The sequence below is a fragment of the Populus euphratica genome, unplaced genomic scaffold (genome assembly GCF_000495115.2).
Source record: "Populus euphratica unplaced genomic scaffold, PopEup_1.0 scaffold361.1, whole genome shotgun sequence".
Taxonomy (NCBI): Eukaryota; Viridiplantae; Streptophyta; class Magnoliopsida; order Malpighiales; family Salicaceae; genus Populus; species Populus euphratica.
The window spans coordinates 31,404-56,253 of record NW_011500252.1 but is presented as its reverse complement, the minus strand read 5'-3'; the positions used below and the strand labels follow the sequence as shown (position 1 = coordinate 56,253).

At 28.3% G+C, this 24,850-nt stretch overlaps 2 protein-coding genes across 8 annotated transcripts; both read right to left on the bottom strand.

The window, feature by feature from the left end:
• Positions 1-10,931: 10,931 nt before the first annotated feature.
• On the bottom strand, positions 10,932-16,279 carry LOC105112734 (SEC-C motif-containing protein / OTU-like cysteine protease family protein). Of its 7 annotated transcripts, none has more exons than XM_011008550.1 (12): positions 16,055-16,279; positions 15,503-15,609; positions 15,222-15,297; positions 14,720-14,869; positions 14,122-14,183; positions 13,729-13,813; positions 13,466-13,612; positions 13,270-13,390; positions 12,368-12,516; positions 12,108-12,202; positions 11,659-11,804; positions 10,932-11,156 (listed from the first exon to the last, which is right to left on the bottom strand). In XM_011008550.1, exons 1-11 carry the CDS (start codon positions 16,100-16,102, stop codon positions 11,678-11,680), a joined length of 1,167 nt encoding a protein of 388 aa, XP_011006852.1. In that variant the 5' UTR covers positions 16,103-16,279; the 3' UTR covers positions 10,932-11,156; positions 11,659-11,677. The 7 variants fall into 7 exon arrangements, 5 of the variants coding, with proteins under 5 accessions (XP_011006852.1, XP_011006851.1, XP_011006853.1 ...); XR_839819.1 differs by having other exon boundaries at positions 11,102-11,156; positions 12,385-12,516; XR_839820.1 differs by having other exon boundaries at positions 11,102-11,156; positions 12,108-12,199; positions 12,385-12,516.
• A 7,010-nt stretch (positions 16,280-23,289) lies between these two features.
• LOC105112733 (probable receptor-like protein kinase At2g23200) lies at positions 23,290-24,209 on the bottom strand. Its single transcript, XM_011008548.1, is given in 1 exon segment — positions 23,290-24,209. A coding segment is annotated over 1 exon segment (789 nt). The 5' UTR covers positions 24,142-24,209; the 3' UTR covers positions 23,290-23,352.
• Between the last annotated feature and the right edge of the window lie 641 nt (positions 24,210-24,850).

The following is a 24,850-nucleotide window of genomic DNA, read 5'->3' as shown; positions in this document are numbered from 1 at the left end:
GACATCCAATTTTAAAACTTGATAATATGTTAAATGAATTGTATGGATCTTATGTGTTTTTAAAAGTTGATTTCAAAAGTGGATATCATCAAATTAGAATAAAAAGGAGGATGAATAAAAAACTATTTTTAAAACTAAATATGGTTTATATAAGTGGTTAGTTATACCTTTTGGATTTACTAAAGCACCTAGTATTTTTATGAGATTAACGAACCATATTTTATGAAATTTTATAGGTATATTTGTTGTAATTTATTTTGATGATATTTTGATTTATAGCAAGAATTTAGATGAGTATTTTGAACATTTAAAGAATTTATTTGATATTTTAATAACATAATTTTATATTATAATATGAGAAAGTGTAACTTTTACATAGAAAATATTGTCTTTCTTAGTTATGTTGTTAATGTAAAAGGTATTAAAATGGATGAGAAAAAGGTAAGAACTATCCAAGAATAATATAAACTTAAGTGGATTATAAAGGTAAAATGTTTTATGATTTGGCTAGTTTTTATAAGAGATTTGTTAATGATTTTGACACACTAGGCTCATCTTTAACTGAAATCGTTAAAAAGTCAATAGAAAACAAATGGGGTAAAGAACAAAAGCATGCATTTAACTTACTAAAAGAAAAATTGGTTTTGACTTTATTTTTATCATTAATTAATTTTATAAAAACTTTTAAGATTAAATGTGATGCCTTAGAGATAGTTATTAGAAATGTTTTAATGCTAGAAAAATAACTCATAACTTATTTTAGCAAAAAGCTTAGTGGTTAAACATTAAATTATTCTACTTGTGATAAGAACCTTTAGTTTTTAGTGATGACATTGGAAACTTGACAGCATTACTTATGGCTTAAGAAGTTCATGATCCATTTAGGTCATGAATCAACAAGCTCACAACTTTAATAGAAACAAAGGGCAACTTATCAAAGTTGGCAAACGCTTCTTGTTCTTACCCAACTATTTCTTTTGATTATTATTTAATAAAAACCTAGACTAAAAAAGAAACTCCTGAATCAACATAGGGCCAAATAAGCAGTAGAAGAACTTGACTAACCTGTCCCCAGTGACTTTAAGAAAGAGGGTCCGAGTCTAATTTCTAATGAAGTGAAGGCCCCCCCGTCACTCCCTATTCTCTCTTAAAGCTAGCTACGCGAGACGGTAAGAACTATTGACTGTAAACCATAGCAGTTACACTTACTAAATGAGATATTTGTCTTTGGAATGAAGATGGATCAAGGGAAGATGAACTACCAATATGCCAAGTGGGTTGAGTTCATAAAAACATTCTCATGTGTTATAAATTACATGAAAGGTAAGGAAAATATAATGGATGATACGAACCAAGTTAGGTCTAAATTTTACCTTAAAATACCTATTAACTAGAGATCAGACATATATATCAAATTGTACATTATATCGAGCTAAAATATTACATAAATATACTAGACATATGAAATTATATTATGGTAATGTTAAGGTCAATTAAATTTGGAGAATATATTATTTAAATTAGTCGATGTTGTTGTTACTGTTTTGGAAAATTCATCGACAAAGTGTTTTTTTGTGGCTATTCTCAGCCCAATTAATCCATACCTATAATGGGTTAATTTTGAATAGAAAAAAGAGATTAAATAAAGCTTATTTAGACCCTAAACTTATGCATCGGTTTGGGCCATAAGGGTTTCTAATATGACTTTAATTCATTGAAGAATTGAAGTTTATACTTTGCAAGAGTTCAATGTCCCACATGGACTTGATGTGGTGGCCTCTAAGAAGATCTTTCTATTGGGTTTTTTGTTCTTATTTTATAGGTATTCCTAGCACATTAGAGAGACTAGTACGAGGCAATATAAGGAAGAAAATTCTAACAATCAAAACAAAGTTTACCAATTGAATTCCTACTCTAAAAGTTTTGACCAAAACACCACTCAAGAAAGCTCAGAGTTTTCAGCTACATGGAGGAATTATAACATGGAGATATTATTTTTATCATCCTATTTTATTTATTTAATATTGAAAAAATATTTTTAATTTAGTTTTGTTTTGGTCCATTATATATTGTTTGAGGTTTTATGTCATTATTGCACTTGTGTTAGTTTATTCCTAGTTTGAGCTTATTGGCTTGCAATCCAAAAAAGATCCATTATAATTATTTAGAGGAAACTATATAATATTTTTGGAGTGAAAATTTCAGCAGCTTGGTGATAATAAACATGAGTTTTTTTCTTTTGATTATTTGTGGTAAAACATCATTTCATTGTAGAGATAAAGATCGTACATTTAACTTATCAAAGATTAATTGACTTCATGACATCATTCACATGCTTCAAATTTTTAGATATAATGTTATCTTTTGATCCAATTTTATTTAAATACCTTATACCAGTGGTTCATATGTTAGTCAATAAAGAATTTGAAAATGAGATACTTAGCTTTTTAGATTACTATTTTTGTTATAACTAGATTTCATTATAAAAAAAGATAATTCCAAGATTACATTCAAATGTCCTAATTCACTAGGGGTGTGTGAAATGGTGGTTTGCTATTTGGGTTAAAAATATTGGTGCAAGATACCAAAAGGCAATGAATTGATTTTTCACATTCAGATCAATTATTTTTATTCCACACAATTTGTATATTGTGATGAAAAATATTGCTAATTAAAATTGATGAATATTAATTTTTTTTGAAACTTTTCTAATTAACTCCTGATATTTAAATATCAACCTATTTATAAGTCCAATATTTATAAATAAAAAAAGAGAAAATGTTTTAAAATTGTTTTAGAAAATGTTTTTGTATTTCTTTGTATTTTTTCTTGAAATTTACAACAAGTTTGTAAAATTCCTTAAGGAATGTTTTGTAAGGATTAGGCCATGTGCAACAAGTATAATTTTTTTTTTAAGATTACATTTGGCAAAAACCTATTTTTCTCTCAAACCAAAACTGTTAAAATAGGCTTAGGACATGTTTGTTTCTTGGAAAACGATTTTCAGGAAATCACTTTCTAAATTTTTTTGTGTTTGTTTGCCATTAGAAAAGTTAATCAATGAAAAATACTTTCCAGTCAAAGAAAAGTTTGTCTTGGTTTTCAAAAAAAAATTTTCATGAAAAATTTAAAAGGAAAACACTTTCAAGAAGTTGTGAAAAATTTAGAAATATCATATTATTTGCTGATTATATCAAATTTGATCTTCAAACTTCTGATTGCTATATATATTTTGTTTTGAATATTTATTATTTAATTTTATCTCTTAAAATTTAATTTTTATATTAACTTTGGTCCTCATTTTTATAATTGTTATTTGCTTTTTTGTTATTATTTTTTATTGAAATTTTTTATTTATCATATTTGATCCTCATTCTTTTAATTGTTACTTATTTTATTTGAAATAATTTATGAAATGTAAAATTATTATTTTAATTTCTTCATTTTTTATTTTTTTATTTTGATTATTATTTATTTTATTTGAGATAATTTATGAAATGTTTTTTTTCAATTTCATTCTCATTCAACTTTTTAATTTGTAAGATTTGTTCCTCGTTATTTTAATAAACTTGAAAAAATAAAATATTAATAAATTATTTTATAGCTTATTTTTCATAACATAACCAAATACCATAAAGTATTTTTCAACTTATTTTTCAATATACTACCAAATATCAAAAAATAATTCACTTTACTAGAATTTATTTAAAAAAAAAACTACTTTATAGCAAACAAACAGGGCTTTAGAAAGTGTTTGCCAAATACACATTAAAGCCAAAGAAAACCTTTTAAAAAAATATTATCAACCAAAAAAGGTTTTAATCTTTGATCTAATTTTGATCCGATGGGGTTGACCCAACCAGATTAACTTAAAATCTTTGATCTAATTATAAACTAAACCAAAAACATGGTTTAACTTGAAAGCTAAATCAAAAACAAAATTTAAATTTAAATCAAATCAAATTTAAAAAAAAAAGTACAAAAATAACAAAAAACAAATTTTTAAAAAAGTACAAAAATAACAAAAAACAAATCAAACACTAAAAACAAAGAATGAGATAATTAAATCATAAGATGAACATAATCTCTGAGGCAAATCACCATTCGATGGATGCAAGAAAAGGCTTTGTGGTGTTGCCAGCATTGCTTGCTACCACTTTACAAATCATATCACTTGATCTGGTTTATTGTTTATAATTAGACATTGACAATAAAATTATCTCATAATAATACAAATCTGACGTGGGGTGATTTGATTGAAGGATTAATAATTGAATCTATAAAATAATTGATTTTTAAAGATAATGAAAACTCTACATAAATAGTTTGGTAGGGTATGCAAGAGATGACGTTGTTATGTCTTTGGATACAAGAAATGACGATAATTTATTATTATATTAAGACAACCATCGGTGTAACGACCAAATCTAACGGCACCAAAATGTCCTACAGGAATGAGAACCAGGCCACGTCAACCTCAACTTCAATTTGATAGATAAGCAAGGTGTTGCTCCTTGTCTCTCTTCGGAAGGGCCAGCTAAATGGGTCTATGTAGAAAAAGGTTGGACACTATTTTGTTTTTTAGCAAAAAAACAAAAAGACTTTTAAAACTTTTAATTTTTTTTCAAATTAACTTCTTTTGTGTTATATAATTTTGGATAGTTTTAATGTATTAATTTTAAATAAAAAATACTTTAAAAAATAATAATTATTATAATTTTAAATATTATTAAACATAATTTTATACACTATTAGTAATTTTTATGAAAAACAAATTCATACAAGATAAATTTTTTTATATTTAAAAGTGTCATAAAATATAAGTTGAAAAATACTTTATAGTATTTAGCTATGACATGAAAAATCAAATGAAAAATAATATTTTAATATTTTAATTTATTTAAAAAAAATTTATATAGCATATAAAGAAAATTAAATATAATTATTTGACTAGTTACAATAACATAATGAGATATAAAAAGTGAAATGATAGAGATAAACCTTATTTTATAAAATATAACTATAAAATAATATAAATATTTTAAATATAGTATTATAGACTTATAACCTTGTTAAATACTTTTTAAGTAAAATTTATTAATATTCTTTTTAATTTTAGAACCTCAATTTTTTTTTTATATTGAAAAAGAGATGTTTTGATGAGAGAAGAGAGATAGAGATATGTTTTGGAAAGTGTTTTACAAAGATTAAAAAAAAAATGAAAACATTTTCTTTTTGCAAAGGCTAATTTTTTCCTCCGGTGGAAAATCAGTTTTCTAAAAACTACTTTTTAAAAGTTCACTAAATATATAAAATTGTTTTCTTGGAAACAAACTATTTGAGTTCATTAAGATTTCACCAAAAGTGTGCATTGCAAAAAGAAAAAGGAATGGATTTGGTTGAATGGCAATTAAAAAAAAAACTAATTCTCCGTATGAACTTTTTGTGCATATAACACTATTTATTATGATAATATAATTATAAAAATGCTCTTGGTGCTGGGAACAAGATGATATTTTATTTTGTATGAGCTTAAATTTGCTATTTTTTTAAGGAAAAGTAAAATTACTACTTTAATCCTAAAATAAAAAAATATAGTGCCTTTCACTCAAGGGTTTTTGGTCCTTTTATTTTTTTTAAAATAATATAATTACTTTGATATCCTTAAAGATAAAATCAACATAACTTTCTCACAATGATAATCATTTTATATTAATTTTATTGTAAATTTAGAGATTATTCAATAGCATTATTGTAATTGATATATATTAAATATTATAATAAAAAAATACTAACATGAGCAGTGTGTGGATGGTTCATGTGCAGTTTAGGTGGCGTGTGCAAGGTTATTCGGCCAAATGTTGCCTTTCAAGGTAACATTTGAAATATCTAAATATCTTTGGGGTAAAATGTTGCCTTTCAAGGTAACATTTGAAATATCTAAATATCTCTCACGTGATGGGGTGATGAATGCACTAGAAGTGCCTATAGTTTGACATCAACAATCAATTTTTTTTCCTCCTTCTTCTCTCTCCTCAGCTTTAGCATTGACCTCTTCAATTTCTTTTTCCTTCACATTTGGTCTCTAATCTTTTGATTAATATATTTTTATTTTTGAATAAACTATAAAATTACAAATATTTTTTAATTTCACTCCCTATTATTTTTTATCTATAAATAATCTATCAAATTACAAATATTTTTTAATTTCAACCAGTTGTTATTTTTTAATCTTTCAAATTTCTTCTATATTTTAATTGGTATTTATTTTGGTTTTTTATCATTAAATAAAAAAATTCTTTAAATTTTATCCTCCTTGAGTTTTTTTTATCAAATTTTATCCTTATTCTTTTGCTGCATTTTGTTTTTTTTTGCTTTTGTAAGTTTTTTTACTAATTAGTTTTCAAGATTTCATCCTTCAAAATTAAATTAATTAAGAATTAAGTTTATTAATTGAACCTAGGTTTAGAATTTCATAGGTTGCAAATTTTAGAGATTAAATTAGGTTTACGAGGTTTACCCGGGTTTGCATGATTGTTTTTTTTCTTATACTAATGTTTTCTTATTTTTATCTTTTTTTTTTATGTTTTGCTTTTTTTTTATTTTTCTTCTTTTAGGTTAGCCTCCAATTATTATTTTTCAATTTCATCCCTAATAGTTTTTAATCTATAAATAATCTAGTAAATTAAAAATATTTTCAATTTCACTTCTTGATGAGTTTTTTTGTCTTTCAAAGTTGGTCCTTATTATTTGTATTGCTATTTATTTTTTTAGGCCATTTTTATATTTTTTTTCAAATTTTATCCTCATTCTTTTTGTTTCTTATGCTATTTTTTAATTAATATTTTTTCAATGATTTAATCCTACAAAATTAAATTGGTTAAGAATTAAGTTTCTTAATTGAAGCTGAATCTAGGATTTTATAGGCTGTGAGTTTTAGAGATTAGATAAAATTTAGGAGGTTTATCAGAGTTTACTTAATTTTTCTTATTTTGTTTTAAGTGGTGTTTTTTTATATATCCTTTCTTGTTTTGAGTTTTTGTATTTTATTTTATATGGTTTGCCTTCTATTGGGTCAACCCTAGGTTTATTACCAAGATCATCTGTTTCAAAGGTTCATGCATGTTCACTTTTTTCTATAGGGTTTTAGAGTTTACCCGATTTAATATGATTTTTTTTAATTTTTTTTTATATAATTTCACCATTCAACATTAAGTTGTTTTACAATCTGGATAGACTCATATCTAGTTTATTTACCCTTTTATTTTTATTTTTATTTTTTATCAATTTATTTATTATTGTTGCATTTTTTTTTGTTATTTTTTTTTATTGAATTAGCTATGGGTTCATGACTAGGATCACCAATTTTAAAGGTTAATATGGGTTTATTTTTTTAAATAGTTTTATTTTAATTTAATCCTTCAAATTTTTTTTACTATTTTTTTTTCTATGAGGTTATCCCAATATCATGCTTATAGTCTTGAGATTTTTGAGTTTATCCAATTTAATATGGTTTTTTTAAATTGTTTTTTTATATAGTTTTATTATTCAATATTGGGTTATTTGATAATCCAAATAGACTCAGATCTAGTTTATTTTATCTTTTTTTGGTTGTTATTTTTTATCATTTTATTTATTGTTATTGCATTTATTCTTTCATTTTATTTAAATTACCAATAGGACTAATGACTCAGGTCTTGGATTTTTTACCCTAGTATTTGTTTTTACTTAAAAAAAATTTGGCCCACGATAGAGTGCAGACAATAGATCTATTTTAGTTCTATATCTTGTATGATCTTTAGTGATAAATAGATTTGTTACCTGTGTTTCACCGTGAGTAGATTAATTTTTTTTTTCAAAGCAAAATAAAATGTTACAATAAAAATAATCCAAGTCCTAAGTTATTGGATCAAGTGGTTATTCACAACATGAAAAAAAAAAATGTAACAACATTAAATAAAATAAAATAAAAAACAACAAAGAAAAAAAGGTCAAAGGAACAAACATGAGTCTATTTGAATTATCAAACAACCTAATGTTAATCTAATAAAAGGCAAACTGTATGAAATAATGAAGCAAAACTAAAAAGAAAAAAAGAAAAGAAAACATAAGCTTTTTTTTTTAAATAAGCAAAATCAGATGAACCTCTTAAACCTGATGCAATCTAAAAAACTTGCAACTCGTTAAATCCTAGAATCGGCTTTAATCAAGAAACTTAACTCTTAATTAATTTAATTTTGAATGATGAAATCATTAAAAAATAACTTGCAAAATAAAATAAAAATAACAATAAAAAGAATGAGAATAAGATTTCAGAGAGAAAAAAAACCAAAGGAGGGTGAAATTTGGAAAAAAAATTAAAAATAAATTCAAACAAAATAAATCACAATTAAAAGAATTAAATTTTTTTTGAAACATTAAAAAATTTATGGGATAAAATAATTTTTTTTTTGTATTTTGATAACTTATTTATAGATTAAAAAACTATAGTGGTGAAATTGAAAAAAAAAAAACTATAAAGGACTAGTTGATTAGAATTAAACCACAAATAAATAAATAAATGACAAAAAATAAGAAAACATTAACTTAAAAAAAAATTAAGTAAACTCCTAAATAGGGTTTAATATCTAAAACCTATAATTGTGAAATCTCATACTTGTGTTCAATTAAGAAGTTTAAATTTTAACAAATTTAATTTTGAAAGATAAAATAACAAAAAAAATATTAATAAAAAAACCTACAAAAGAAAAACAAACAAAAAAAACAATAGCGATAAAATTTCATAGAAAAAAACTCATGAAAGATGAAATTTGTTAAAAAAATTTTAAAAAATGATCTATAACAAAATAAATAGCAACTAAAACAATGAGGATCAAATTTAAATGATAAAAAAAGTTATAAAATTCAAAATTTTAAAAATAAATTTGAAATTCAATAGATTATTTATAGATTAAAAAATAGTAGGAGAATGAAATTAAAAAAACACTTGTAATTTCATGACTTATTATAAAATAATAATAAAAATAATAAAAAAGATACAAACCAAATGTAAAGGAAAAATAAATGGTAGAGATTGCTATAAAATTTTATATGGATGGAGCTAATTCGAGGTAGAAAAAGAAAAGAAGGAAAAATAAAAATGATTTCTAGCACTAAACCGCGGTGTTTTCCTACATGTGCCACACCATAATAAAAACGGTGTTAAGATCTTCCAAACACTACTCTAAAAAATTATTTTTGATGGCATGATGGAGTGAAGGTTTTTTTTAAAAAAATAATATATAATAATGAAAACAACAAATTAGAGAAATTTTAATATCTACAACAAAACCAATAAAAAAAATATCCACAACACCTTTATAAAAGAATTTTAATTGTTTTATTTCCAACTATATCAAAGTAATTGTCATATACCTAATAAAAGGAAAGTGCATAAACACCCTTAGCCTAAAGCGTATAAATTTTTTAATCCAAGGCTATAGTGGTGATTTTACTGTACATAACAAATGACAAATCTGAACTTATATAATATGATAAAAACAACTATATTATCATAAAAATATATTCTTACCCACAAGCCCATGGGTTTTTCTTGCAAGGCCAATATCACACCTTTACTGTTATAATAAATAGTTATTTGTGTACTAGAGCCAAATAAAATCTTATATTTTTATTTGGTTTAGTTCAGTTTTAAATTTAAAAAAATAATCAAATATAATATAATTATTTTTTTAAAATTCAAGTTAAAACTAAACCCGTTCAAACAAACTACTTTCAGTTTGGTCGATTCAGTTTATATTGATAAAAAACCAAAATACACCTTATCAGTCACTTGGAAGATCCCGGCAGCACAAGTGGTGGGTATTCGGATCCTACGGCCATGACCTTCCACTTTTGTTCGGCGGTCTTTGATGGATAAGCGGCTTGTTGTTGTTGTCGTAGTGACTTGCAGAGGCATCTGCATCTGCATCTAAGTGGCTAGCGAGATTACACCCATTTTTTGAGGGATTCTTTTTACCAGGTCAGAAAAGGAGTCGGAGTCAAATAGTTCTTGTTTTAGTGGGCATGACTTGAAACGCTTCTGTTTCACCAATTTTATGTGTTGTTTTTGTTGTTTTCTGGGTAAAAAAACGCTTATGCTAAGATCAGAAGTGCCACCATCATCTACATCCATTTCATATTGTTCTTGAAATAATGTCATTTCGGGAGGGTCCAGTGGATAAAAAGAGCACTTGTGGTTTTTGGTCGGGAGATTGATTAGGGCCTGGCCTTTTGAACTCTTTGGAACCGGTTTGTTCTGTCCAGTTTTTTCAATTTCAGTTCTTTAAAGGTAAAATCGAATTGAACCGAATTATTTTAAAAAAATTTAATCTTTTTTTTTTTCAGTTTAATCAGTTTTAAAGTTTCTTCTTCTTTTTCACCCCTAGACAGCAGAACAATCATAATGAGCAAAATGCAATAATATGAAGTATGAACCACATGAATGAAAAATAAAATATTGAAGAACATGATTCTTTCATCACGAGTAAGCGAACATGATTCTTTATCACTAGCACGCAGAATCACTGTCGACAAGCAGAGGTAACTTAGTGGTAATCATCCCACATCCAGAAAGGCACTCCAGCTTAAAGCCCTCCCTCCTCCCCAGCTTAAAACATATATATATATATATGAAATGGGCAAGAGGCACTGCCGATGCATACAAAGACACTTACCATGATCCATAAAAATATTGATTGCTAATTACTCGAGGGTTCCTTGACAAAACAAAGCTTGTCAACAAGAAGCAAGTGGCTGAAGGCTAATTTTTTGGCCCTATACAAGATTAGACTATCATACCTAGAGCGGAACCCACGAAGAAAATTTTCTTTTTTTAATTCTATAACAGGATGGTCATTATCCTGATCTCTGCACCTTCTTTTTTATCCAATAGCTTTTTCTTGGTTACAACCCTTCTTGAATGCGTCGTGCTTGCTTTCAGATATATTGACTACTTGTGGAGGATAAAGCATGAGCGTCAAACTGAGGCATAACACTGACCTTAAGGCAGGCAGTAGATACCCAGCTTGCCTGACTTGGTGGTGGTGAACTGCCCAGAGGGTTTTTTTTTCCATTTAGGATGGGGGGCAGGCATCAAGTGGTAGATCCCGGGTGACCTGCACTGAGGAAAACCAAAATGATGCTCAGCATATCAGAAAGCTTGTACTCAAAAACAATCCAAGCTAATAATAACATATGCATAGATAAGAAAAACAGTTGTGGTGAGAATGTCAAAAGTTCATAAATAGCTGACTCCATAGATTCATATAATCTAGAAGTTCCATCAGGAAACTTCATCTCATCTCAATACACTACCTCTTCCTCTCCTTCTCTGTCTCTCTCTCATTTCTGTTCATCATGTCCTAGATAACTACAGTTGGAAATAAAAAATCTCAATCCTCAAATATATATATGTGCAACACGAAAACTAGCTCTTGTTGCCGGTTTAAACAAATGCAGGTTAGTGGTTTATATTACTGAAATCACTATATGACAAAATAATTACTGAACCATTAACAGAAAAATCAATCCCGTTTGATTTGCAAAACAATGATGCAAATTCACAATTCAAAAGAAACAGAAAGTTGTAAAGACATATAAACTGGTAGTGGCACTCACATTAAAATCAAGTTCATGGTCATATACAAAGTGCACCCATGTCAGGCAGCCAACCATCAGATCCACTGGATGGCACGGATTCAGCATGTCCTTTCTTGTTGTGCTTTGTTTCTTTTCTACCTTTTCTAAAGTCTACTTTTCGGTCACTGACACAACAAATATGCTGTGTTAGATAACAAACTTTCAGTTGGGGTGATGGGAGCATGATTAAACTTCAGTGATAACTGAGTAAACAAAAACAAAACAATCACAGAATTTTGTGCAACAATCAATTAAGTATGTCAACTAGGCCAAACACATTTCTTAGTTATGAGAGACATCATAGTGAAGAGAAGTACTTGAGAAACTTCCTTTCTGTTTTTTGTGTCTAAAAATTCCATCTTCACCAATAAAAGCAATATCTTATTAGCTTTTACACACAGAGAGGGTCTGGAGTTCAAGAAGCATACGCAATCTTAGTAGACAATCTTCCCTTCACAGCTCCACAATAAGCCTTGTGTTTCTTTTTGGATCCACAGGGACAGTCTTTGTTTCTTGGAATCTTCTGCGGTCACACAACGACAATAAAATAATGTTCATAGTAATGACAACAAGAATGAGAATGAGGAACACAAAGATTGACTATGATAGTAATAAAATTAATGAATAAATGACAGGCACCAACAGACTCCAATTTCAAGGAAGAATCGACCAAAGGGTTCTGTATTACTATATAGAAAACCTTGCCATTTTCTCTGGAACTGCTATCATCGTGGGTTTGTTTGGTGCGATTATTGGATGAAACTTGTTCATTGGTCTTTGTTACAGGCTCGTCCTTGTATTGTTGACAGTTGCCGTCTGCACCATCTCCTTGACATTCTAAGAATTATGAAGATTGGATAAGAAAATGTAAAAACAACACTGAATATCTTGAAAAGCAAGACCAGTATGTACTAAGATGACTGACATAGAAAGGTCTTTCAACAAATTTTTTAGATGAAATTGAGAGTACAGTATTCATAATAGACACAAGTACATGCAGGCATACACAAGCAACAAATAGAACAATTTTTTCTTCTAAATCCTGGGATTATATCAACCCCCAAAACAACTGATTTTAATGCAAGCACAGACTGGCATTCAATTAAAGCTGAAATTCTAGGGAAAGTGTGCCAAGTCATTGATACCAACACAAATAATATTTCTCCTTCAACAACAGCCTCGGCTTTAAGAAATCTTGATTGTGAAAAATATAAAGAAAAAGAGAGAACTGATTCTGCAGATCAAAGCATAAATTAAAAAAAGATGAATCATCTTCCCATTCCTTGTAGAATTTGACCCCTAAGGAAGGACTCCTTATGAAACCATGCTATGTTCGTTTGACTAAATGATAAGGCATTCAGAGGTCAGAGCCAACTTTCTGAAGTGTTTACAGAACCATTAAATACTCTTGAGGAAATCATTTCCATGAAAACATTTTGCTTATCAGAGAAAATCATCACTTCATTTCTTCAAGGAAGATCACACAAATAGTTCCATAACTGGATGAAATCTCAGAACATGGAAAGTGATAGCTAACAGCAGCCAACATAAGATTATTTGACATGCAACAAAAACAATGAAAGACTTTACCATCAGAAATATTCGTGTCAGAACAAAGGGAATTATTTTCTGCTGAAAAGGAATCTGTTTCTTGCTCCGCTATTAAAAACTCTATTGCAGCATCAACATCACCATCAACTTCTAGTAAAACCTAGCAAGAGATTAACAGCAGTATTGGGACATTATTTTTTATAAAACAATTCATATAGCAGGAGACTATTTCTACCTGTTTGACTTTCTCAGCATTTTCACAACCACTTCCTGCCATGACCAATTTAAGGGATCCTGCATCAAAACTGTCCTTTGCAATTCCTGCTTTAATGCTAGACACAGCTTTTGCTTGAACAGATGTTGCTGAAAGATCAGCATCAACCTTTCACAAACTAGAAGTGATCAGGATATTGTTACCAATTACGGGTTAAAAGTAGATGACATAAATTTATAAGAAAGACATAACTGCTAAGGATCATAGAAGATCTAGAGAAAAACCTTGATTATAATTGGCTGAGCTGGCCCATTACAAGGGTCATCCTTTGACCGCACGCTATTGTAATGTTCCTCATCATGATAAGATCTGAAGAAATGTAGGAATATCAAATTGGATAACTGAAACATTACTCCTATTATCAAATCTAGCACTCTTAAGAAAAATCTTAGCAATTGAAAACCAGTGGTCATACACAAAATAGAAATAATCAAGGTATAGTCCCAACTGCAAGGGATAGATACGTAGTTAGTTATCCATCCATCAAATGCACATACAGAAATCATATGAGTATAGCGGGCATTCATTAATTTTGGTGATTCTCCACTTCTATAAGGCCCAAACACATGCAATGGAAAAGACTGCTACAAACATCATAGATATTCAAGAATACTTACAAATGGACCATACGAGCTCCATGTTGATCAAAATTTCGGATGTACCAACGTGGTGACATGTACTGTATCGAGTAAATAATGAGCATATATGAGTCCAAGAACTTCTTGAAGCATATCAAGTAAACAAGTGTGTGTGTGTGTGTCTGTCATTGTGCCCATGAGTGCAGGGGAGAACATCCGTGTGCATTTCATTCTTATGTTTTCTTTGTGCGTGTGGTTTATATGTCTGTCCATTTATTCAGTTCACTTTTTACATATATTGCATATGTGCAAAGATAAATTGGATTGGTATATCAGTTATATAATCTTCCACTGGATAGTGTAGTGTGCTTCATGCTTCCATAAGTACAATTTGAAACTGAAAGTAGACAATCCAAATCAGCTTGTAGTAATGTTGTAGCAGTTTTACGAGTCACTAGACTAGTTTTTATGACTTGACCTCACAATCAATCTAGAATCTCTTCAATACCATTTTCGACATCAAAAGAATAGCTTTGAGGGTAATAACCAATGGAAACGCCCAAAGGAAAAACAAACTAATTCCATTAGTATGGAAACAAGTACACAAATGAAAGCTGTACGAAAAGTAGAATCTCACCCGGTGAACACATATATTACTATGTGTAACAAGAGAAGCTGCTTGTAATTCCATATGTCCAGCCCATGTGCCATCCTTTTCCATCAATTGGCAGTATTCATCAAATGGGACATCATCCTCGATAAAGGGTTCAAACATTTCACGAGTGTTCTGTAAGCACAGCTCCGGTATCAGATTGGTTTGCAGTTTAGTATTTATCAAATAACATACAAATACATGTAGCACATACAAGCACACAAGCAGGCAAGCACACACGCACAGATGGAGAGGGACAGGGAGAGGTAAAAAATCAAATCAGTTGCTTGCTAATATACACAAATATTCCTCACATATCTTGTATGGCTAGTAATATAGCTATAACATAATCAAAGAGAAATTTCACATTGATATGCAACAGGAATGCATTGACAGTTGATAGAAAGCAAATTCATAACACAATTGATACAAACATCGGTTTCTTTTTCAATCCACATAAAAAGTTTCTTTAACAATAGGCATTTACCATTATATACTGGACCACCATACTGCGATACTTTCCATGTTCCTCCTCATTACCTTCAAGCTGATCTGCAAGTCCCCTGCAAACAAACAAGAGTAAAAACCTTAAGCAAGACTAAAGAGCAGCTCCAAAATACATCAATAATTCTTTCCCCAGGTTACATTAGAATGAGATTATTCTGCAAAACAGATCAAAATTCCAAAACATGTGCTTATGATGTAACCCACCAATATATCATAATAAAGTACACAATACGCAACAAACAGCAATCCATAAACACAGACCTGAAAAAACAATTACCATCTGCAGTCACTTCGATAATTTTTAGGCCCAATGCATCAAGCTGAGTGCGAAACTGCACGATATTGGCCTGCTTTCCCTGTTTTTTCACCTGCAAATCATACAAATTTCACTTGATCACCTCCCACATAACATCAAAGGCAACAAAAAAATTTAACATGCCTGGATCTAAGTGGCTAAATAGAAACAATTTATCACTTCATCACCTAAAACGCAGCAAAAACTACATGGGGCAGACTAAATTAACCTTTTTCACCACTAATCAAGTACAGTGTCAAATTTGCAACTGTTTTTTTAATCAAAAGATAACCTTGTTACTTTCATATACTTAATCAAATTTTAATATTGTATTAAATGATTTTGAACACCAAAAAAAAACCACCATCCCATATAAATAGTAACAAAAAAGAGAAACTTCACATATAGTATAGCATTGAATAAAAATCCGAGACAGTAAGGATGGAAAAGGATAAAATTTGAATATTAAAAAAATAAAATCAATATAAAACAGTAATTTGTGGGGGAGAGAGACTTACATGGGGAGTTTTCTTGGGTTTGGACTTCTGCTGTTTGGTTTTTACCATTGCTTAAGATTTGATTGCTTTGTTTAAATATAGCTGTCTTCTTTGGGTCGCCTGGACAAGACACGAGCGATGGAGGAAGAAGACCGAGAGAGCAAGAGGTTGTCTTCTTTGTGTCGCTTGGACGAGACACGACGAGCACCTGTCTGTACCTTAGTTGTTTTTGTTTTTTTTGTTTATTCACACTTCAGTCTTAGTCTAGCCCATTAAAATGATGGGCTACCTTGAGGTCTATACAGTAAAGAGTCTGGTTAGAAAGTTGATCTGAAGAACAATTATTTTATATTAAAATAATAATTTTTTATTTTTTAAAATTATTTTTAATATTAACATATTAAAATAATCTGAAAATATTAAAAAAATATTATTGTAAAAAATAAAAATAAAAATAAAATTATTTTAAAAACACTTTTAAAAATAAAAAAACAAACATGTATTGCATTTCAAATTATTAGGTAAACCTCTTTAAAAGAATTTTAATTTTAATTTATTTTAACATTAGGATATAAAAATAATTTTTAAAAAATAAAAATTATATTATTTTAATATATTTTCAAATAAAAAATATTTTAAAAAATAACAATATGTCTCGTATCTTGTATAATTCAAGAAATTAATGAAGGTATTAAAAACCTTGACTCAATAACTTCAAAGTCTATTATCAAATAAAACAGACTCAGGACAAGTAAATTTGATTTTTAATGTTATGAAGGCAAAGGAGAAAGATGTTCTTATAGGTTTGGATTTGAATGATGTGCCTAATTCTAATAAGAAATATTTAAACTTATATTTAATATAACTTTTACAAGTTGATTTTAAATTTTGACTAATTTGATTAAAATAATTATAAATATGTTTTAGAAATAAGTTTTAATTTCACTATAAGTTTTTTATAAAATTGATTCAAATATTCTAATTTAATAAAAGATTTCAAATTTTTAACTTTTAAATTATTATTTAAATTCATTTTTATGTAATTTATGAGAAGTAATTTTTTACTTTGAATTATGGTTCAAAACTTTTTTTTAAAAATAATTTATGAAAAAATAGTTTTAAGTTGGAAATATTTTAGGTAAAAATAACTCAAATCAAGTTTTATAAAAAAATAAAAATAAAAAAGACATTTAGTATGAGTAGAATGTATAAATTATTTTTTTTTAAAAAAAATCTATTTGCAAAATCATACGAAACGGAATCTAATACTGTATTCATTCTAAAATAATTGATTTAAATTATTTTTATCAAATATATTTCTAAATAAATTTATTTTAACTCATTTTTTTCTTAAATTATTTATGAAAATAACTTTTATTCTATGATTTAAAGTTAAAAGTTATAGTTCAAAGATCTTATTAAACGGATTTGATTCACAGTATAAAGTTGACATAGATTATCTTAATTGTTAAAAAAATAGGTTTAATTATTAATTTGCAAGAGATTATTTGTTGGTAATGATGATTGTAGATTTTACTTTTATTTCTTTTTTGTTATAATCACTTTTTCTGCCATTAATTCCCTGAAATATCGATTATTTCACTTTTCACTGAAAATTTGAAAATGGTTGCAATGGGATCAGTAGATTTGGAGTTTCCAAAGCAAAAATGCGCCAACTTCACCGTTTGTTAGAATTTTATTTAAAATTATTTATTTAATGAACAAATTTGATATCAAATTAAAAGTAACATCCAATCATTTTTAGGGTTAAACTTTATAATTTAATTTTTAACATAAACTTTTTAATATGAAACATTAATATAATTTAAATAAATTATAAATTAATAAAAAATTAATCTTAAAAAAACTTTTAGTTGACATGATTTGATAAAACTCAAAACTCTATAAAAAAAACCTTTATCTCATATAAGATAATCAAAAAAATAAATTTTTTTGGTGTTTATACAATGAAAAATTAAGAAGTTAAAATTGTGCATATAAGACATCTAAGCTTTTAGAGTTAAAGAGATCCTAAAAATAGTGAGTTTTTAAATTAAATTAACAAGCGTGTGATTTGACCCAACTCAGGCTTTAGGTAAGGTCTGGGTTTGGATTTATTATAAAATAAATTTTTAGGCTATAAAAAATTATGTTTTATCAATTTAACTTTGAATTTGGCCTAGTACATGAAGAATTATTTTCTTCAACCCATTTTTTATCCCATATAATAAATCTGATCAACTTTTTTTATTTTTTTCCAAAACTAACTCTTTATAACTTAGATAATTTTTCATCTTTTTAAAACAAAAAAAATATCAGTTTTAATTTTAGTTTTATAAAAGGTAATCAAAGTTGTTAGTGACAGGAATTCCATCAATTTTCGTTCCTAAAATTCTCTATAAAATGAAAATGAAGAAGAGTCTTTCAAGTTAGTTATTTCTACAACTCTGCCCCTTTGAAACGTTATAAAATTTAGTGTGAAAAAGGGCAACTCGATTATCTCGAGCAAAGTGTAAAACCATGGTGAAGGGTGGAGATTAGCCCAAAGGGACCAATGGTTATGATCATACCATAAAGACGAGTTTCAAAACCTTCACCCTTGTCTATAAATAGAGAAACAAGGAAAAAAAGCAAACAATCCAAACTAGAGAGAGAAAATACCAAGTTAGAGAGAGAAAGAAGAAAAGGATAGTTTTTTAGCTAGAAATGAAGGCATTTTGAGAGAACCCTTGTTGAGTTAATGTTTGGTATCATTGGATTATTAAGTTGATGAGTAATAAATAAATAGTTTGTATCGTGGTTAAAATAAATAGCTTGATTAAAAGCATTTTTAGGTTTTGCATATGTTAATTTGATAAGAAAAGTAATCAAGAATTAAGAAATGCACATGTTAATGGCTGAAATGCTTAAAAAAACATTTTTTTTAGGCTTTTTTTCAAAAAAATTTAATCTTTTGAAAAGACATTAAAAATTACTAAATGAGTGCAATGACTTAAAAAAACTCTTTAGTTGTATTACTAAATGAGTGCAATGACTTAAAAAACTCTTTATTGAAAAATGTTAACTTAAATAGAGTTTTCTCACCAAATTTTAGCAAAACACAACTATAATTCATTTGAATGTTGGCTTTATAACTCAAAATCACACTAAAATTCCTCTGCAGTGAGTAGAAAAGAAAAAAAATGATTTTTATGTTAGTTTAATAGCTGGCTTACAAGTCCCAATATGTTGAACACTTGCCTAAAATTATAAAGACTAAGATAGAAAGAAGATAAAAAAAAGAAATGTAATTGTTTTGATTTTATAAAAGTGATAAAGTAAGAGCACTTGCAAACATTATATAAGTACGCTCACCATTAATGGTGGCCTTTAATCTCTTGATACATAACAATTTTTTATTTGTTAATTTCAAAATTTTAAAGTTCTAAATCTTTTAAGATTTTCCTCGTGTGGTTGTCATAATTGTTCTTGGGGAGATGAAATGATGTAACATATATCTACACTTGGAATTGACATGGATACAACATAAAGTCTTTGTTTCATGACATTTTGGGACAATTGATTAGATATAAGATTTGCCCTATCCATTACCTAGCTAACCTAAACAAATTTACCATTAGCTTTAGTACATTGACCATCTAGTCAAGCTTTATTATTTCTTATGTTTTTAAAATATACATTCAATATTAATAAAAAGGCATGTAAATTAACATATAAAAACTTATAAATCAATCACTCTTAGTTGATCTAATAAATACTACATTGTTCTCTAAATTTATAATTAATGATTGGTGTTGCAACATTCAATAAAGAGTAATTGAAGTAGATGAGCTTGAGAAATGAGTTTCATGTTTTCATGTTATTAATTACTATACCTTCTTATTAATATGAGATGAATATTTGTAAAACATAATTATCAATAAAGCTTAATTAGATGCTAAATGCATTGAAAATCATGAAGTCGTTATATACTCAAGGTAATTTATAAAAAAGTCACAAAATAAGAACTAGAAAGCTTATTATTTTATAATAGGGATTTGTCTTTGCTGGAAAAAAATAAGTAACATAACATGCTAACATATTTGGTTAGGTTATAAATTACATTACAAAATGCAAATGCTTTAGCATATCAAGGAAATTCAAATAAAAAAAGTTTAGTTAATACCAAATAAGAAAATTTTTATCATGTTCAATACAATATTGGACTACTTGCAATACTCTAAATGGATTTACTATTTGTATAGGTTTAATTATGATGAAGTTTAAGGTAGATTGCATTGGATTTAGACTTTTTTAACAAAAAAAAAAAACAAGGTTAAAAAGTTGAAGAAGAAACATTGCATTGGTCATGACACCTACAAAACATGTTCTATATAGAGCTTTGGGGACCCTTTGATTCTTAGGTTTGTTAAGTTGTATGACGGATATAACTTTAAAGATTGTGTTTTGTATGTAATAAAGTATAATAAAGAAGATGATAAATATAGGTGCTTAGAGAATGAGAATATTTATGTATGCAGGGAATGAAAGAATTAAATTTTTTACCTAATATTTCATGGGTCTTTTAAAACTCATTAAACACACCAATGTGCATGATGAATGGGGCATATATAGAAAAACACTATTTGACCTAGTTTAGAGGCAATTATTTAAGTTAATCAACTCTACTAGTTGATAGTTACATTGTTTATTAAGAAAATATGGTGTTAAATGGGTCATACTCTAGCATTGACATGCCTTAACATTATTCTATAGACCTAACTATGATAAGAAGGGTCCTATTAACATTTAGAGCTAAGTACCAACAATATAGAGGGTATGTAAAGAAACATAGGTTAGGCAATCCTCTTATTAGATTCAAGCTTGTCCATCTGAGAGACGCCCTAAGCTCAAATGGTGGTTTGCATATAGTAAGTTGATGCAATCATATTATTTGATAGTTTTATCTATAATGGTGATTTGCATATAGTAAGTTGATGCAATCATATTATTTGATAGTTTTATCTATATATACCTAGTATTTTGCCTATATTTTATATATAAAATGTCTTGATATTCTTTATTTTATGTTTTGAAGGCACTTTTGGATGTAAGATTCAAAAAGAAGTAAATTGAAGATAATTGGTAGATTTGACTCCGATCGATGTTTTGTGCAAGACTTGAGCTCTACAGATCAAAATGAAATCATTCTAATGTTATTAGAAAGCTAATACCCATACCTTTATATACATATATGGCAAGGAAAAAAAAAAGCATGAAAATCATAGCCTTCAAAATCAAACCTTACATTCTGCCAATGTTGAGCTTTGATCATTCCAACTTGAATATCTTGAATTAGAGAAATCCATTTGATGCAAACTTAATTATTTTGGATTTTTAACTCGAAGAACTATCAACATACCAAATTTCAGTAAAAAACAAGCTTATATGAGGGAGATATGATTTTTCTAAGTCAACATATAAATCTTGTCAATGGACAGGTTTTGTGAAGAAACAAGTCCAAATTACATCCCAAAGCATCCAAACCGACATCCAAGCCTTTATTCGACAATTTAACCCCTCTAAGTCAAAAGTCAAAATTTGAAGATTTTATACAAGACTATTTTTTTTTAGAAAAATAATTATTGTAACACTTAAGTATAAATTGTCTATTTAAAAAATGACTATTTTGTAGGAAAGAGATATTAGAGTTTTGTATCAAATAAAAAGAAAGAGAAAAAGAAAAAGGGAACAACCAGCAAGAGAAGAAGAACACCCCTTTCCTCCACAAACCCAAAATCATGCATTCTTCTTTCTTTTTGATTAGTTGTTCAATAGACATACAAAGCTAAACTCTTTTTCTTGGTTGCAAGGACACAAAAATCTTCAGATTTCAAGAATTGTGAAATTTATTTTACCTTTTCCTTTCAGTTTATATGATAAATGAATATGTTTATTCTCTTATACTTATTTTCTATGGTTGTTTATTTTAATTGCTAGAGCGGACTTTAAATTATTATTGTGAATAATCTATTGCTAAGTTTGCTATCAAAATCGAAGATTAATAATTATGGCAATCCAGATTAGTAATCTTAGGGAGAATGTTCGATCAATTAAATCAAATATAGACTGCAGACAGTTATGTTGTTTATATTAATCAACTCATCTAGTTCTTAAGGTTGCCATTAAATTAAATTACTAGTACGGATACTGTAGTTGTTTGATGGTTAGGATTAATTATAAAATGAATATGTTAACTAATCAATATAAGAAAAGATAAATATTTAGAGTATAAAGTAATGTTTCATTTCCATGATCAGTTCTGATTTCTATAGATAGATGTTTACTTGCAACCAAAGTTTGTTTTTCTTGATAAATTTTGATTTTTTTATTTAGCATTGATTGCTTCTTTCTCTTTACTATAACTTAGCATAAATAACTTCACAACCCCCCAGTTGTATATCATACAACATAAAAATTTAAATTGAATCTTCTTCATGGGATCGACCCTTCCTTGCTTTATACTATCTTGTTTATTTAAACTAAGATAATTAATTTGTGTAACCTTGACATCACAACAAATATGGGTTGGGCAATCCTATCATTAAATTCAATCTTGTCCATTTGAGAGACACCCAAAGCTTAAATGGTGGTTTATATGTAATGAGTTACCCTAAACTTAAATGGTGGTTTACATGTAATGAGTTAATTAGACCAATTTGAAGATTGTGTCAATTGGATCAACCCGAATCCTTGGAGATTAGGTTAGTTAAGTTAACTAAAATTTTTAGAGATCATGTTAACTGAGTCTGTTAGGTTTCTTAAAAATTATGCATCTTTTATAATACTTGTTCCTAAAAGAAGAAGCGAATTCTTAAGATGGAGTGTTTGAATAGGAGTTGTGGCCCTTCAAGTTTTGAGCAAGTAATCTTGATTTGTTTTGCCTCTTATTTAATACCTAGAATTGAGCATTCGAACTATGATTTCCCATATCAATCACCTGGATATCGTGAACAAATCTACATGAATTTCAGTACATTGAGCATCCAATCAAACTTTATTATTATTTGTATTTTACAGATATGGATCTAAGGGATGGGCATTAGCATTCAAAAACTCATCTATCAAGCTATCTACCTTAATCTCTTTGTTGAATACGCACTTCTAACCTAGAGAATTACCAAGGCATTTGGTGTAATCGGCAAAGCTTCTGAATGTTCTTCCTGTTATTTAAAACTTCTCATCTAACAACATGAATTAACTTGTGGGGATTGATATGATAAAAGGAGGCCCTTAGAGCTCATTCCTAACACGTGGGGATCATCTGGAATCATTAATTCTTAGTTGAGATACATTGTATCTGAGTAATCATCAATTGGGAACGAATTAGAACTCAGGTTCTGCATAACTGGGAGTGCTGAATATGATGAAACACCTGTTCTGGTGTTGTCCTCATGTGCCTCTCTATGCACTACAGTCTGCTAAAGTTGCATTGCATATTCTAAATCCCAACACACATCAATCATATTAGGCATGTCTGCTCCTTCTGGCTTCAAACACTTCTCAACTATTTCACTAAATTTTCTTAGCGAATTAGGGTTGATGTGACCTACCAATAAAGGATCAATAATTTTTTCAAGCTGCCCTTCCTTTAGCCAAAACATCCCCCATTCAGCTAAGTTTGCTTCCTCCCTCCACTGTGAGTTTACAATCGGGGGTCGAGCATAAAGCACTTCAAGAAAGACCACACCAAAAGAGTACACATCTGACTTGTTGGTTAACTGAAAAGTTTTGAAATATTCAGGGTCAAGATAACCAAAACTACCTTTTAAACCCATGCTTATATTGTCCGGATCAGGCATTCCTGATTGGGAAAAACCAAAATCAGCTACTTTGGCCACATAATGTTCATCAAGTAAGATGTTTGTTGACTTAACATCACGGTGAAATATTCCTCCATCTGGACCAGTGTGCAGGTAATGGACACCTTTTGCCAAGCCAATACAGATTTCAAGCCTTTGTTTCAAAGTCAATTCAGTTTTTTCAGATGGATTCCGTAAGCACTCCTTCCTATTATATAAGTGGTCTCTCAAAGTCCCTTTTTCCATGAATTCAAAAACCAATATCATCTCCGATCCTTCATCGCAGTAGCCAACCAAGGAAACAAGATGCCGATGTTGAATCTCTGAAAGGACCATGATCTTATTGCATGGAGTCGATCCATGTTAATTGCCTTGACAATGAAAAATAAAATTATGTTTGTTAATAGTTCTCTAGCTCAGCCTATCACCACTAATCAATCCTTTCGTGTTGCCTGGCTAAGATTTAACAATCTTGCTCTTCTTGGCTAATAAATTCAATTACCAAGGATATCCTTGGTAGTCTTCTTTACTTTACAATAGCTTTCGATATTTGTGGGAAAAACCAAGAATTAAATATCTTAGAAGTGATGGACCAAGGGTTTTCTATTTGAAGAAATCTTTAAGTTCTATTTCTTAGAACTCCAAATCTATTACCGAGTATTTCAGTGAATTAAAGACTTTATGGGATGAATACATCAATTATCGTCTAATTTCCAGTTGCAAATATGGAAATCTTGATCTTTGCTCATGTAATATTCTGAAGTATTTGACAAACAATCAAAATATATTATGAAATTTCTTATAGGTCTTCAAGATTCTTATTATGCAATCATGAGTCAACTATTGTTTCAATCTCCTTTACTATCTATGCCTATCTATGCGTAGAGTTTTTTCCTTACTTTTGCAAGAAGAGAGTTAAAGATCTTTGACAAATTAAGTTGGTATTTTTTTTAATTCACAAGCGATGCTTACTGAA

What these genes read in the sequence shown, in the direction of transcription:
- LOC105112734 (XM_011008550.1), bottom strand. Translation starts at nt 16,102, where the DNA reads ATGGTAAAAACCAAACAGCAGAAGTCCAAACCCAAGAAAACTCCCCAT. An exon ending in AACCCAAGAAAACTCCCCAT is followed by an intron (nt 15,610 to 16,054) that starts GTAAGTCTCTCT and finishes TATGATTTGCAG; the next exon opens with GTGAAAAAACAGGGAAAGCA. An exon ending in GGAGCTCGTATGGTCCATTT is followed by an intron (nt 13,814 to 14,121) that starts GTAAGTATTCTT and finishes ACATTTCTTCAG; the next exon opens with ATCTTATCATGATGAGGAAC.